Source organism: Mytilus trossulus, chromosome 7 (assembly GCF_036588685.1).
Source record: "Mytilus trossulus isolate FHL-02 chromosome 7, PNRI_Mtr1.1.1.hap1, whole genome shotgun sequence".
Classification (NCBI taxonomy): Eukaryota; Metazoa; Mollusca; class Bivalvia; order Mytilida; family Mytilidae; genus Mytilus; species Mytilus trossulus.
In genome coordinates this window covers 13,653,107-13,667,259 of record NC_086379.1, presented here as the reverse complement: position 1 = coordinate 13,667,259, position 14,153 = coordinate 13,653,107, and the positions used below count along the sequence as shown (strand labels likewise).

Below are 14,153 nucleotides of genomic sequence, written 5' to 3'. Positions count from 1 at the left end.
ATTTAATTCTCTAAAAACGAACAATCCTGATTTCAATGAACACGACATGTGTTCTAAAATAACCTTTATCAGATGTACACAAGATTTTAGGAAAACCATGAATATTAAATCATTTTAAAGAGAATTTAAACCAAAAGAGTCGAAATAACACGTCACCATTCTTTAAAATTTGAAAATTACAAAATAACATTCGTCTGCTATTGTCAATTGCAAATTAATGAATGACCACTTTATGTTTTTATTTAATACAAATATATATATAACAGAAGACAGTACACCTATGTTAGCTTTTTTTAAAGAAAATCATGACACATTTTGTAAAAAAAGGTGGAATTGTCTGAATGATTTAAAGACTAGTAAATATTTTGGTTTGTCTGATTTATGAAGGAATACCATTTGTTTAGCCTGCGTTTCTTTTAAATAATAACAACAACTTGCATATTTTTAAATCATAGAAAAAGAACGACAAATCTGTCTTTATTTCGTGATTACATTTATACAAGATATTCAAAATGTTTAATCACATAAATTTATGTTGAAGTCACTGAATTGTCAATTTACAAAGAATGAATACCTGTTTATTTACAAAATGTAGCTACCTTTATCAAAAATTCTTGTTATAAAGTCTAAAACCTTTGTTGAGGCAACGATGTATCAAGCGTTTGATTAAATTGATTTATTTTGAAAAGATTCTAGCTAAAAGTTTGGTGTTTAGAGTTTCAATTTGATGTAACCACGACATGACAATAATATTTTTGTTTCCTTTTGATTTGGAAACATAATTCTTAGAGCATAATGTTACCTTTCATGATTATTTCATTTTTTAATATAATAGTTTAAAAAAAAATAGATATCGAGTTAAAAACCTGATTGTTTTATGTTAACATCTCCAGGTGCTGTTGGATAAATGTTATTTCACAAACTTAGTACTTGACACTTTATTAGCCTGATGAAGGTATGCAGATGATGGAACACTTATCAACAATTCTTCAATTTCATTTAAGTGAGGCTAAATCAAGTTTTTTTTAAGTGAGGCTATATCAAGGTTTTATCTTTTTTAATGTTTTGGATTCGGTCGTCAGAGATATGTCTCTTTTATATGGAACTAAAACAAGTCAGTGCATATGTATCAAAGTAAGGGTACTTTGGCGAAATGATTTCATCGCAACAAGAAGACTTATATGTACCCGTATTTATTATTGTAAATCAATCCTTTGGATTATTCTGATTACAGGTGATTTTAGAATGATATTTGAAAATTCCAAAAGTACATTGGTATTTCATTTCCCCGCTGTTCACTTTTACATGCATATAAGTATACATAATAAGCATGTTTTTTATATCACACACCAGATAGTAATTGGGTACTATATGTACTATATGTAAAGGAAATGTAATAACTATAAGTTTTATCTTTTCGTCTGGTCATACTGTAGGTCTACATCAGGTCAACCAAAACACATTGTTACTGGAAACAACATGGATTGTTATATTTATGTGGAGGACTATTTTATATACATTTTGTGCTTTTGTGATGGTTATTATTGCATGATGTGAAAAATTATATTCATATCTTATACTTGAAATAAAAACATAAGTTCGCTTTACAATACTTTCTTGTTCTTCATAATACACGTTAGTCAGCAATGGCTTTTGTTAAATGCTAAGTAGATAGATAAACGATAAATATGTGAAATTTACCAGAAATAATCAGCTACTTTATTTTGCCTTTTAAACAATTTTGGATTCGAGCGTCACTGATGAGTCTTTTTTTGTAGACAAAACACGCGTTTGGCGTATATACAAAATTTAGTCCTGGTATCTATGATGAGTTTATTTGCATTGCAATTTTATTTTCAAGTTTACAAAACATAATTTCTGTTTTTACGACGATCCGTGTTACACCTTCGGCGCTCTCAATATCCATCAATTCGCATAAAACGCAAAATATCAAATAAAAGCAACAACAATGTTTGTGTGTGAATATGTAATAAATAAAGTGACAAGTAAATTGTAAAACGATTACTGACAATTACAGCTATCCAAGAAGGTTTCCAATATCTGCTGCCCTAAAACGAATAAATAAATATTTGAAAAAGTCGTCAGTATTAACGTTTAAATTGTTTCCCTTTTGACATTTCAGCGATTCTTATACTTTGGTAGGGTGTAGGGGTTTTATTCGTTGTTGAAGGCTTATCGGTAACATTATGATGATAATTTATAACGTATTTTGTAAAGAATTGTTTCGTTGCAAATTATACAAATTATTCTTAAGTTTATATAAATAGTTCTCTTTTGTAACGTATATTACAGAAGCGTGAATATGTATTTTCTCCAAATATCAAACAACCGGTCATGGTATGAACTCAGTGGGTCATATTAATCGATATTGCTTAAACGCTGACCGCGAAGTAGACATCACAACGAACTGTTATGCAAAAAGAAATATCTACATTATCAATTGCTTAACATCAAAGCGGGGTAAAATGCGACTTATTTTGTAATATTTGTACCTGTTCTTTGTAAATTAGTTGTCTGAATACCCAGAGATAAAAAAAACTACAGCAAAAGACGTTTTTATATCTTGAAAACAACAAATATATGTTTATTTCCAAATAGTTGAAACCACATTGAAAACAGAAAAAGAACAATATATTTTTGCAGTTATAAAAGGCTCCATGTTAAAATTTTATTTGTTTAAATCTATTTGTTTTCGATATTACTTACACCATTTCACAAATGTATGTTGTTGGTACTGTACAAGGACCATCTGTCCAAGAATAATTGAAGCCTATAACTGGATCAACTCTCATAGCAACACAGTTCTCGTTTCCCCCTCTGTTGTTTGGCTGGGTAGGTCCCCAGTTAAAGTAAGTTGCCTGCTTGCCGTTACCTACCCAGTGAAATTCACCTTCAGTTACAAGGTCATTTAATCCTATGTACATTCCAATGGAATCTGTGAAAACAAACAAAATGATTTTGGAAACAAATTAAACATAGGTTGATGCAATAAACAAAACAAGCTAAATTCTCTCAATCAAATATCAATTTTGAAAGTAACGTTGTGAATTTTTGTTTTTAATTGCAGGTAATTTGCATGTAATTAAAACAGCCAAGTTTTATCTTAAAATAGTGGCTATATATATATTCAGGTTAAGCTAGATAGGGAGCAAAAATTGCGCTTTCTTCTTTATTAAAAAATCTAATATCAACACATTCTTACTTATTTTGATCATTAAATCTGTAAGAAACTGTTGTGTTTTTGCATCATCAACGGTAGCTAATGATGCCGATCTACCATACTGGCGCCCAATCACTTCACATAGTTTCTTGGAAAAGATAGAAAAGTATTACTTTCAAATAAAAACAAACATTTATTCATCATGGGGATATGACATTATATCATTATATAAAATGGGAATTTGAACATATTTTCAGCTATTTCTCTCCCTTGAAAAACAGCATTATTCCGACATGCTTAAACGTTTAATACAAACGGCCATTACCAACTGCTTTGATATTAATTTGACAAAAATATGCTACATTTAGAAAATATATTTCCACTACTAATATAATGTCGATGATCTTATTCTTAAACTGTATGTAGTTACTAAAGGTTTCTATTTATAAATTAAGAACGGCTGATTCATATACAAGATCATGTGATGTGAAATGAGATGCAACCGTAATTTACCGGTGTTCAAAACACATGTATCCAATTAAGAAATGAATTATAAACAAAAACACTTGAGGTATTCGCATAACTTTAAAAGAGGCGATATTGCTATGCAAACATTGGAATGCACACTTTTGCAAAATCGCAAATAAGTCAAACTCCATACATCGTTAAAAAAAACCAACAGTAATTATACTTCAAAGTAAAACAATCGAAATCAGAATAAGAGTTTATGAACAATTATTTTCGAAACCCTCCCTATGCTCTATTCCTTTGTACTCACCAGTGAATCGGCAAATGTCTCGTTGTCACGGCTTAGAAAGAAACACTTGTCTTTATAATGAGTCCAACTAGTAGGGCATGCAGAAAATACTGAAATCAGAATTATAATATATTTGCATGTATCCTTTCATACAGAAAATTAATGTAGAGAACTTTCTAATATGATATAGAGAGATTTATCACGTTCATGGAAGGCTGTCAAAATCCAAAGTAATAGAATAACAATCTTTAATCCATTTAAAAAGATACAAAGATTTATTCGACACTTAGTTTATTTTCATCACAATGATAACCTTCACTATTTAATAATCAGTCTTTAAGCACACGGTGTTCTGTATCCCAATAAATCGTCGCATCGATAACTGCTCTTGCTATCAATGACAACGTTTATCACAACAATATGAATATTCAAAAACATACAAAGGTAGGGCTTGGAATGTTATTGCAATGTACAATTTGATGACATAAGGACCATTCACACGAAATACTACTACATTTTAACGAGTCAATGCATTATTAATAGGTTCTCTATAGAGTTGTTGTAATTGAGATATGTGTTTTACAATGCTATGTATCAAATATGCTACTTTGTAATTGGGTAGAATTGTTAGTCATAAACTTCACCGCTATGCTTAAACTAACATTGATTTTAACCTTAATGTCCATTAATCAAAACAAGACATTAAAACTTTTAATTATGAATTACAGATTAAATCATGAAAAATCAGTTTAATAAATAATAATTACATTACAGACATTGTATGTTTCATTATAATACTTTCTTTTGATTGGTTGACAGCAATATTGTGTCTTTCTGAAAATTTCTCAAAATGAAATGTAACCTCAATCATGACCAGAGTTTCCGCAATAAGGTGCACAGGTAATTAAAATGATCATGATCCTAGTAAAACATTTAACCATCAGTATTGAATTCCTCTTTTAGTCATATTATAGAATTGGGAAAAGGTTGTCCGTCCGTACAATTTTTTCGAATGAAGCGCTTCGGCGCTTTATGCTACATGTACTTCGGTAAATGCTTTTATATCCCCAAAAATACAGAAAAGAATCTCTTAAATTTTTAAAAATAATTGACTTACCAATAGTGGCTACAAATGCCAGAACACAAAGTTTCATTAAAACAAAAGACATGTTGATATATTGAAAGCAGATTGAATATTGAATGATGTATTTCTAGAGGCGATATTTATATGCGTTAAATATCTCAAGTTCGTGATGTAAAAAAACTTCAGACAAACTTGAATGGAGGTGTAAAATTTTGGTCAAAGTCAAGGTTTTTCTTGTTAATAATTATAAGTAATGAACTTTGAAACTGGTATTCATAAAGACCATTATGATAAAGTTCAAATTTTAGAACAAGATTATTTGGAATATAATTTGGAACATTTATCAGGATAAGGATACAAGCCAAAGTTCGAGATGTCCAATGTGAATATTTGAAATTTGAATCAGAATATTTATCAGTACATAAGGTGAATTAATAGAAGGTTAATCGGAATGTTCAGTTTGAGGGACTTTGTTGACTTAAATGAAGACGGAACGCGCATCTAGAGAAAATCCTAGCAACGATATTTTTCTATCTGAGTCACACCGTTTGTACTAGAATAGATGATGGTTGTGAATCTATTATCCAAAAATGTATGTCTTCGGAAGCACCACCACAGAGTTATCACAATATTAATTTAAATATCAGAATATAACAAATAAACTTTTCTGATCATTATCATAATATAGTCCTTGATGTTTGTTAACCTTATTTCATAGGATTATAACAATCAAAATGATTTTCCAGTTGACTCAACTGATTAATGCCTTTTTATTTTGTAAAGTTGATATGGTTTAGGGATATGCACAGATACGTTCACGAGCTGTCAGTAATGCACGTAAATAAATCGGTTAGAAAGCAATGGTTTAAGTTTAAATCGACTGAAAAGCTTCATTTAAGGGTAGAAAGTGGAGGTAGCAAAAGAAGAGGTTCCACAGTGAATATATTTTTCTTGCGAACTTTTTTATTTGAAAGGTTGATATTTTATTTCACCTGTGAATGATTTTTTTTTTCCTTTCTCCGGTTATCTTTTGAATTAGCATGTTAAAAACCCGGTTCGGCCAGTCTTGTACAAATAAGGATTCATATTTACAACAAACATTAGCATGCACTTGTTCTAAATATGCATTAAATTTTTCTTCTGAAATTTTAAGATGTTGAATAAAAAGGCGAGGTGTTTATAACCTCTGAAGGGTTTAAAAGAGTATATTATTTTTTTTCAGTTATGTTTAAAATCATTGATAGTATTTTTATTTAATGTAGATCATACAAATCTGACACTGTAATCCACAATGCCATCTGAAAAATAAAATAATGTTTCAAAAATGATGGTAATCTTCCCTACAAAAAAAACATAACTAATCATTTTAAGCCATTGATATCCACCTAAAAGACACAGTGCTTAACGATTCCTTTCATAAAAATGGCAGGAACTATATTTATACATTTTGTAGACCACGGAAATACGAACAACCAAACAGGTAATTTTTGTCTTTAAATAAGATAATTTCTTCTCCTTTCTATTGGGTCCTTTTATCTCCTCTTCATCGCTTATCAGATATAAAATAACACCTTAACTGTATGTTTGAAAATTTACAATGTCTATCAAAAACAAGTGTGATGTAAACGTCAATGAGCCGCATCCTACCGACACAAATAACCAAAAGACGTGTGCAAGTTTGACGTTAAACACATAGATGTGAGTTTCCTTCAATGAGACAGCAACCCAGCGACATAATATAGGTATGAATGAACTATTAACTTGTCTCATGCTTCCAATTATTAATTTTTCTCTCTCGATTTGTTGGTATTTTCCCATAATAAAAATTACTGTTTGCATACTAATGAAAGTGGCATTACACACTAAAAATCGATAAATCCATCATTGTTTATTTCAGACGTGTTCTACCCCGCTCATACCTTTGGTAACAAGAATATATCAACTGGAGTTGTTATTTCACTAGAGCAATGTTTTGCATCACACACTTGTTACTATATATTTTGCATTATGACTGTTATATTTGCCGCTGGTCATGAAGCAGCTTCATGGAAATAAAGGATTTCTTTAATACCTGTAACAAAAGATTTTTTTAAACCCGAAGTATGATGAAAACCTCAATCAACTTTATTTTAAAAAAAAAGAAAAAAAATACATGGTAAAGAAGTAAAAAGGGTTGGAAGGACAAAACGATATAGGTAGGACCTGCTTTTTAAGGTCTTTGTGTCCATCACAGGTTATGTGTGGTGACCTTTTGTTCTTCAGTCTATATTAAGTTAAACTTTTTAAAGTTAAAGTTAACTTGTCATACAACTTTAGGTCCACACTAATAGATATAGAATTTTTATTTTCAAAATGAAAGGGTGTGTTATATGTCGAAAATGTTCGAAAATTCTGTGAATGCATTGCACAGTCTCTATTTCAATGCATCATTCTATAGTTAAGAAGACATGTCGTCGTGGAGCACAACAGTTTTACACTAACTGTTTCTGTAAAGTTCTTATGTGCAAAAATGGCCAAAACTAGCTTAGAGTTAAGTCCCTGCTAAACTGAAGTCTTCATGTTTCAGCTCTGGAGTTCCCAGTGAAGACATATTTTTTAGTTTCACACAGTCCCTGCTAAACTGAAGTCTTCATGTTTCAGCTCTGGAGTTCCCAGTGAAGACATATTTTTTGGTTTCACACATTATCCGTATACAGTTAATAAATGAAGAAAAAGTTGAAAATCTCTTGAGTATCTTGACATATACTCAATTATTAACACATTTGAACTGCTTAGATATTTAAATGGCGTCAATAGACCATTGGAAAAGTCGCATTTTTTAACATACAATTTTCTATTTCATTTGTTGAATAGACAGATTTGCCATCCATACAAATCTGACACTGTACTCCACAATGCCATCTGAAAAAATAAAATAATGTTTCAAAAATGATGGTAATCTTCCCTACAAAAAAAAGCATAACTAATCATTTTTAGCCATTGATGTCCCCCTAAAAGACACAGTACTTATAGATTCCATTCATAAAAATGGCAGGAACTATATTTATAGACAACGGAAATACGAACGACCAACAAACAGGTCATTTTTGTCTTTAGATAAGATCATTTCTTCTCCTTTATATTGGCTCCTTTTGTCTCCTCTTCATCGCTTATCAGATATGAAATAACACCTTAACTGTATGTTTGAAAATTTACAATATCCATCAAAAACAAGTGTGGTGTAAACGTCAATGAGCCACTTCCTACCGACACAAATAACCAAAAGACGTGTGCAAGTTTGACGTTAAACAAATAGATGCGAGTTTCCTTCAATGAGACAGCATCCCAGCGACATAATATAGGTATGAATGAACTATTAACTTGTCTCATGCTTCCAATTATTAATTTTTCTCTCTCGATTTGTTGGTATTTTCCCATAATAAAAATTACTGTTTGCATACTAATGAAAGTGGCATTACACACTAAAAATCGATAAATCCATCATTGTTTATTTCAGACGTGTTCTACCCCGCTCATTCCTTTGGTAACAAGAATCTATCAACTGGAGTTGTTATTTCACTAGAGCAATGTTTTGCATCACACACTTGTTACTATATATTTTGCATTATGACTGTAATATTTGCCGCTGGTCATGAAGCAGCTTCAGGGAAATAAAGGATTTCTTTAATACCTGTAACAAAAGATTCTTTTAAACCCGAAGTATGATGAAAACTTCAATCAACTTTATGTAAAGAAAAAGAAAAAAAGTACATGGTAAAGAAGTAAAAAGGGTTGGAAGGACAAAACGATATAGGTAGGACCTGCTTTTTAAGGTCTTTGTGTCCATCACAGGTTATGTGTGGTGACCTTTTGTTCTTAAGTCTATATTAAGTTAAACTTTCCAAAGTTAAAGTAAACTTGTCACAGTGGGAAAGCCAGTGACATTGAAGAGCTACTTCCGGTAGTCCCGCTGGAAAAGGGACATAATCTAAAAATTTTGAGGTGGCGCTGTAACCAGCGTGTAAACAAAAACGTAGCATGTGCTTCAGACAATAAAAATATTGAAACAACGTAACATCTATTAGTATTTGAGGTAAATTTTTCATTAGAATAGATTTTGTCACACGACTGCCAAATTCGGTATTCAAATAAGTGCTCCGTTACTGAAATATGATAAACCAAAAGATTACCTCCGTTGATTTCCAAAAAACCGCGGGTAATCCCCACGACTACAAACAACTGACACAAATGCATCCTAAAGCTTTTCATTGGTCGAGATATAAATAAATGTGACCTAGAAACATATGGGCACATGACTATGTACAGGATTCCCCGTCACTCTGAGTCTTGTTTACATAATAAATACTTCAACCGGAGGTCAAAATTCATCATTTTTCAGTTGTTTTGGGAGTTATTTCGGTGCAAAATCAAGCAAATTATGTCATATTTTACAGATATTAAGCACAAAATTGATCGAGACAACGAAGGGTGATGATGTTTTTCAGGATTTTAAATATATTTTACTTAAAATGTTGAGTGGTGGAAGGTTTGACACCGTCATTTGTTGATGTTTACAAGTTGCTCAAACTCCTCGTATCACATTTTCTGTAGTTATTTAATTATGCTGCTGTTGTGTAACAGATTTATGGGCGAGATGTATGTAGTGCATTGAAACTGGTTTAATCTATGAACGAATTTGTCCATATAAATAACTTCCATTGTCTGGAAGTAGACCTACCCCCCTTGTTTCAACAAAAAAAAATCAGTTAGTCAAAAGTTGTTGTCTGAATAAGCATGCAAAAGTGCAAAGTGTAAGCACTCGGGTAGTCTTTGTTTTAAGCAAATTTTTAGGGTAATGGTTAAAGTCATTCTTTTATTCTGTAAATTATTATAAATCTGAAATGTTTCAACTTGTCAATTTTAAAAAGTACATGTACCAATCAACAACTATTGCCTGCCTACTACTGATGCAGCAATAATTTTCATATTTTGTTCTTGTTTATATAAAAAATACTAGGCAAGTGGGAAGTTAACACTCACACATGTTTATAAATGTCTGTCCTTACCATGCTTATCAAGCAACTTGATATACACTGTGACTAACTATTTATGTTTGAGTGTGTCTGGGCCCTGGGGCATTTTAACTCTTGAGAACTTGAGATTAACATTCAATAGGAATGCCCAATGCCTAGTACACCAAATTCTTAATACATGTTAGAGCTACATGTATATGACCATTTAAAGCATTAACAAAATGCTATCACTTACAAGATAGAATTGAGAATGGAAATGGGGATTGTGTCAAAGAGACAACAACCCGACCAAAATAAAAAAAAACAACAGCAGAAGGTCACCAACAGGTCTTCAATGTAGCGAGAAATTCCCGCACCCGGATATAAGGTCTACTTTAAAAATGGTATATGAATGTCTCACTCTGATTTTGGTGATCCTGTTTTGTTGCATTGATATAACTGCTTGACCCACATCTACACCAATCTACAGGAAAACAAATCTTGGACACAGGATCTATAGTTTATTAAGAATCATATCATTCCTATATCTGTGTGCTGATTTTTCTGCAATAGAATACCTTTCCACACATTTTACTCCATTCTAAAAGCACACAATTGCAATAATTTGCAAAATCATGTGTTTACATATCCAGGAAAAGGTCACATAGACATCTCATTCATAATACTACACAAGGAGCAGGATCTGCTTACTCTTCCAGAGCACCTGAGATCAATTATATATTGTGGGTTCAAGTTGATCAGTTTTCTTTTTTTCTAATTTGTATATTAGTTTAAACTTTTCATCAAAAAGTCTGAAAAAAGAGATATGTATCTACTGAAAATGATTTATTCAGGTGCAGGGGTTACCACACATTGAAATCTACATGGAAGCAAAACAGTGAAGGGTCATGTCATGATAGGCCACTTGAGAGACCTCACTTCGTCTAGGAGAAGTGAACAATTCTAGAAACTTTCCATATAAGTCATTCAAACCTTATAAAGAATAAAAGACCATCATTTTAACTTTTTATATCTTTTATTTTTCTTATGTCTCAAATACTACAGTACATACATGTATATGTCTGATACCAGTGACAGATCCAGAACTTTTTCCATGGGGGGTTGCTGCTGCTGACTAACTTAAGAGGGGCCCGCTCCAGTTATTCCCTATTTAATCAACCATTTTTTTCCTATGAAAGGGGGGCCCTATGAATATGCTAGCTTTGCATCACTGAATCTCAGGTTTTTCAATGACATTAAGTAATATTGTTACATGTATTGCAACAGCAAAGTGTCTCGTGTACATTTACCCCACGTTATCAATATAAAATGGTGTAGTGTTTCACATTGTATGTATATTTGAAAAAATAAAAATGTTTAGTAATAAAAGTTTATTAAATAATGAATAAATACAAAGTCATAAAAAAAAAATTAAAATGAAAAAATATGTAAAAAGTATTTTAAACAATTAAGGAGAACTATTGTTAAAATTAAAAAGTTTTTTAAAGTAAAATCAAGTCAAATAGTCTTCTGTCCCATACATGTAAATCCTCAATATAGAAATCCTGCTCTTCTTATTCCTATTGTTATCTGAAAATATATAATTTATGCAGATGATATTATCAAATGAATTTAATTTCAAACTTCTCTATATGATCGGTAAATTATAATATATTTAAAAAAAATTGTCTACTGACAAAAACATGATCTTCTGAGTTCCCAATTGTCATGAAGCAGCTTCAGGGAAATAAAGCATTTCTTTAATACCTGTAACAAAAGATTCTTTTAAACCCGAAGTATGATGAAAACTTCAATCAACTTTATGTAAAGAAAAAGAAAAAAAGTACATGGTAAAGAAGTAAAAAGGGTTGGAAGGACAAAACGATATAGGTAGGACCTGCTTTTTAAGGTCTTTGTGTCCATCACAGGTTATGTGTGGTGACCTTTTGTTCTTAAGTCTATATTAAGTTAAACTTTCCAAAGTTAAAGTAAACTTGTCATACAACTTTAGGTCCACACTTATAGATATAGAACTTTTATTTTCAAAATGAAAGGGTGTGTTATATGTCGAAAAATTTCGAAAATTCTGTGAATGCATTGCACAGTTTCTATTTCAATGCATCATTCTGTAGTTAAGAAGACATGTCGTCGTGGAGCACAACAGTTTCACACTAACTGTTTATGTAAAGTTCTTATTTGCAAAAATGGCCAAAACTAGCTTAGAGTTAAGTCCCTGCTAAACTGAAGTCCTCATGTTTCAGCTCTGGAGTTCCCAGTGAAGACATATTTTTTGGTTTCACACATTATCCGTATACAGTTACTAAATGAAGAAACAGTTGAAAATCTCTTCAGTATCTTGACATATACTCAATTATTAACACATTTGAACTGCTTAGATATTTAAATGGCGTCAATAGACCATTGGAAAAGTCGCATTTTTTAACATACAATTTTCTATTTCATTTGTTGAATAGACAGATTTGCCATCCATACAAATCTGACACTGTACTCCACAATGCCATCTGAAAAAATAAAATAATGTTTCAAAAATGATGGTAATCTTCCCTACAAAAAAAAGCATAACTAATCATTTTTAGCCATTGATGTCCCCCTAAAAGACACAGTACTTATAGATTCCATTCATAAAAATGGCAGGAACTATATTTATAGACAACGGAAATACGAACGACCAAACAGGTCATTTTTGTCTTTAGATAAGATAATTTCTTCTCCTTTATATTGGCTCCTTTTGTCTCCTCTTCATCGCTTATCAGATATTAAATAACACCTTAACTGTATGTTTGAAAATTTACAATGTCCATCAAAAACAAGTGTGGTGTAAACGTCAATGAGCCGCATCCTACCGACACAGATAACCAAAAGACGTGTGCAAGTTTGACGTTAAACAAATAGATGCGAGTTTCCTTCAATGAGACAGCATCCCAGCGACATAATATAGGTCTGAATGAACTATTAACTTGTCTCATGCTTCCAATTATTAATTTTTCTCTCTCGATTTGTTGGTATTTTCCCATAATAAAAATTACTGTTTGCATACTAATGAAAGTGGCATTACACACTAAAAATCGATAAATCCATCATAGTTTATTTCAGACGTGTTCTACCCCGCTCATTCCTTTGGTAACAAGAATCTATCAACTGGAGTTGTTATTTCAGTAGAGCAATGTTTTGCATCACACACTTGTTACTAAATATTTTGCATTATGACTGTAATATTTGCCGCTGGTCATGAAGCAGCTTCAGGGAAATAAAGGATTTCTTTAATACCTGTAACAAAAGACTCTTTTAAACCCGAAGTATGATGAAAACTTCAATCAACTTTATGTAAAGAAAAAGAAAAAAAGTACATGGTAAAGAAGTAAAAAGGGTTGGAAGGAAAAAACGGTATAGGTAGGACCTGCTTTTTAAGGTCTTTGTGTCCATCACAGGTTATGTGTGGTGACCTTTTGTTCTTAAGTCTATATTAAGTTAAACTTTTCAAAGTTAAAGTAAACTTGTCATACAACTTTAGGTCCACACTAATAGATATAGAATTTCTATTTTCAAAATGAAAGGGTGTGTTATATGTCGAAAATTTTCGAAAATTCTGTGAATGCATTGCACAGTCTCTATTTCAATGCATCATTCTGTAGTTAAGAAGACATGTCGTCGTGGAGCACAACAGTTTCACACTAACTGTTTATGTAAAGTTCTTATTTGCAAAAATGGCCAAAACTAGCTTAGAGTTAAGTCCCTGCTAAACTGAAGTCTTCATGATTCAGCTCTGGAGTTCCCAGTGAAGACATGTTTTTTTGTTTCACATATTATCCGTATACAGTTACTAAATGAAGAAAAAGTTGAAAATCTCTTGAGTATCTTGACATATTATAATAATACTCAATTATTAACACATTTGAACTGCTTAGATATTTAAATGGCGTCAATAGACACATTGGAAAAGTCGCATTTTTTAACATACAATTTTCTTTTTCATTTGTTGAATAGACAGATTTGCCATCCATACAAATCTGACACTGTAATCCACAATGCCATCTGAAAAAGAAAATAATTTTTCAAAAATGATGTTAATCTTTCCTACAAAAAAAGCATAACTAATCATTTTTAGCCATTGATGTCCCC

At 31.5% G+C, this 14,153-nt stretch overlaps 1 protein-coding gene across 1 annotated transcript; it reads right to left on the bottom strand.

The window, feature by feature from the left end:
- Window positions 1–2,038: 2,038 nt before the first annotated feature.
- Window positions 2,039–4,624, bottom strand: LOC134726172 (perlucin-like protein). The gene is made up of 5 exons (XM_063590574.1): window positions 4,601–4,624; window positions 3,960–4,082; window positions 3,224–3,329; window positions 2,728–2,956; window positions 2,039–2,069 (listed from the first exon to the last, which is right to left on the bottom strand). The coding sequence occupies exons 1-5, from the start codon at window positions 4,622–4,624 to the stop codon at window positions 2,039–2,041; spliced, it is 513 nt and encodes a 170-aa protein (XP_063446644.1).
- Between the last annotated feature and the right edge of the window lie 9,529 nt (window positions 4,625–14,153).

Coding starts and splice junctions, on each gene's coding strand:
- LOC134726172 (XM_063590574.1), bottom strand. CDS start 4,624: ATGGACATTAAGGTTAAAATCAAT. Junction 4,083..4,600: donor ACATTAAGGTTAAAATCAAT/GTTAGTTTAAGC, acceptor TCTGTATGAAAG/GATACATGCAAATATATTAT. Junction 3,330..3,959: donor AGACATTTGCCGATTCACTG/GTGAGTACAAAG, acceptor ATCTTTTCCAAG/AAACTATGTGAAGTGATTGG.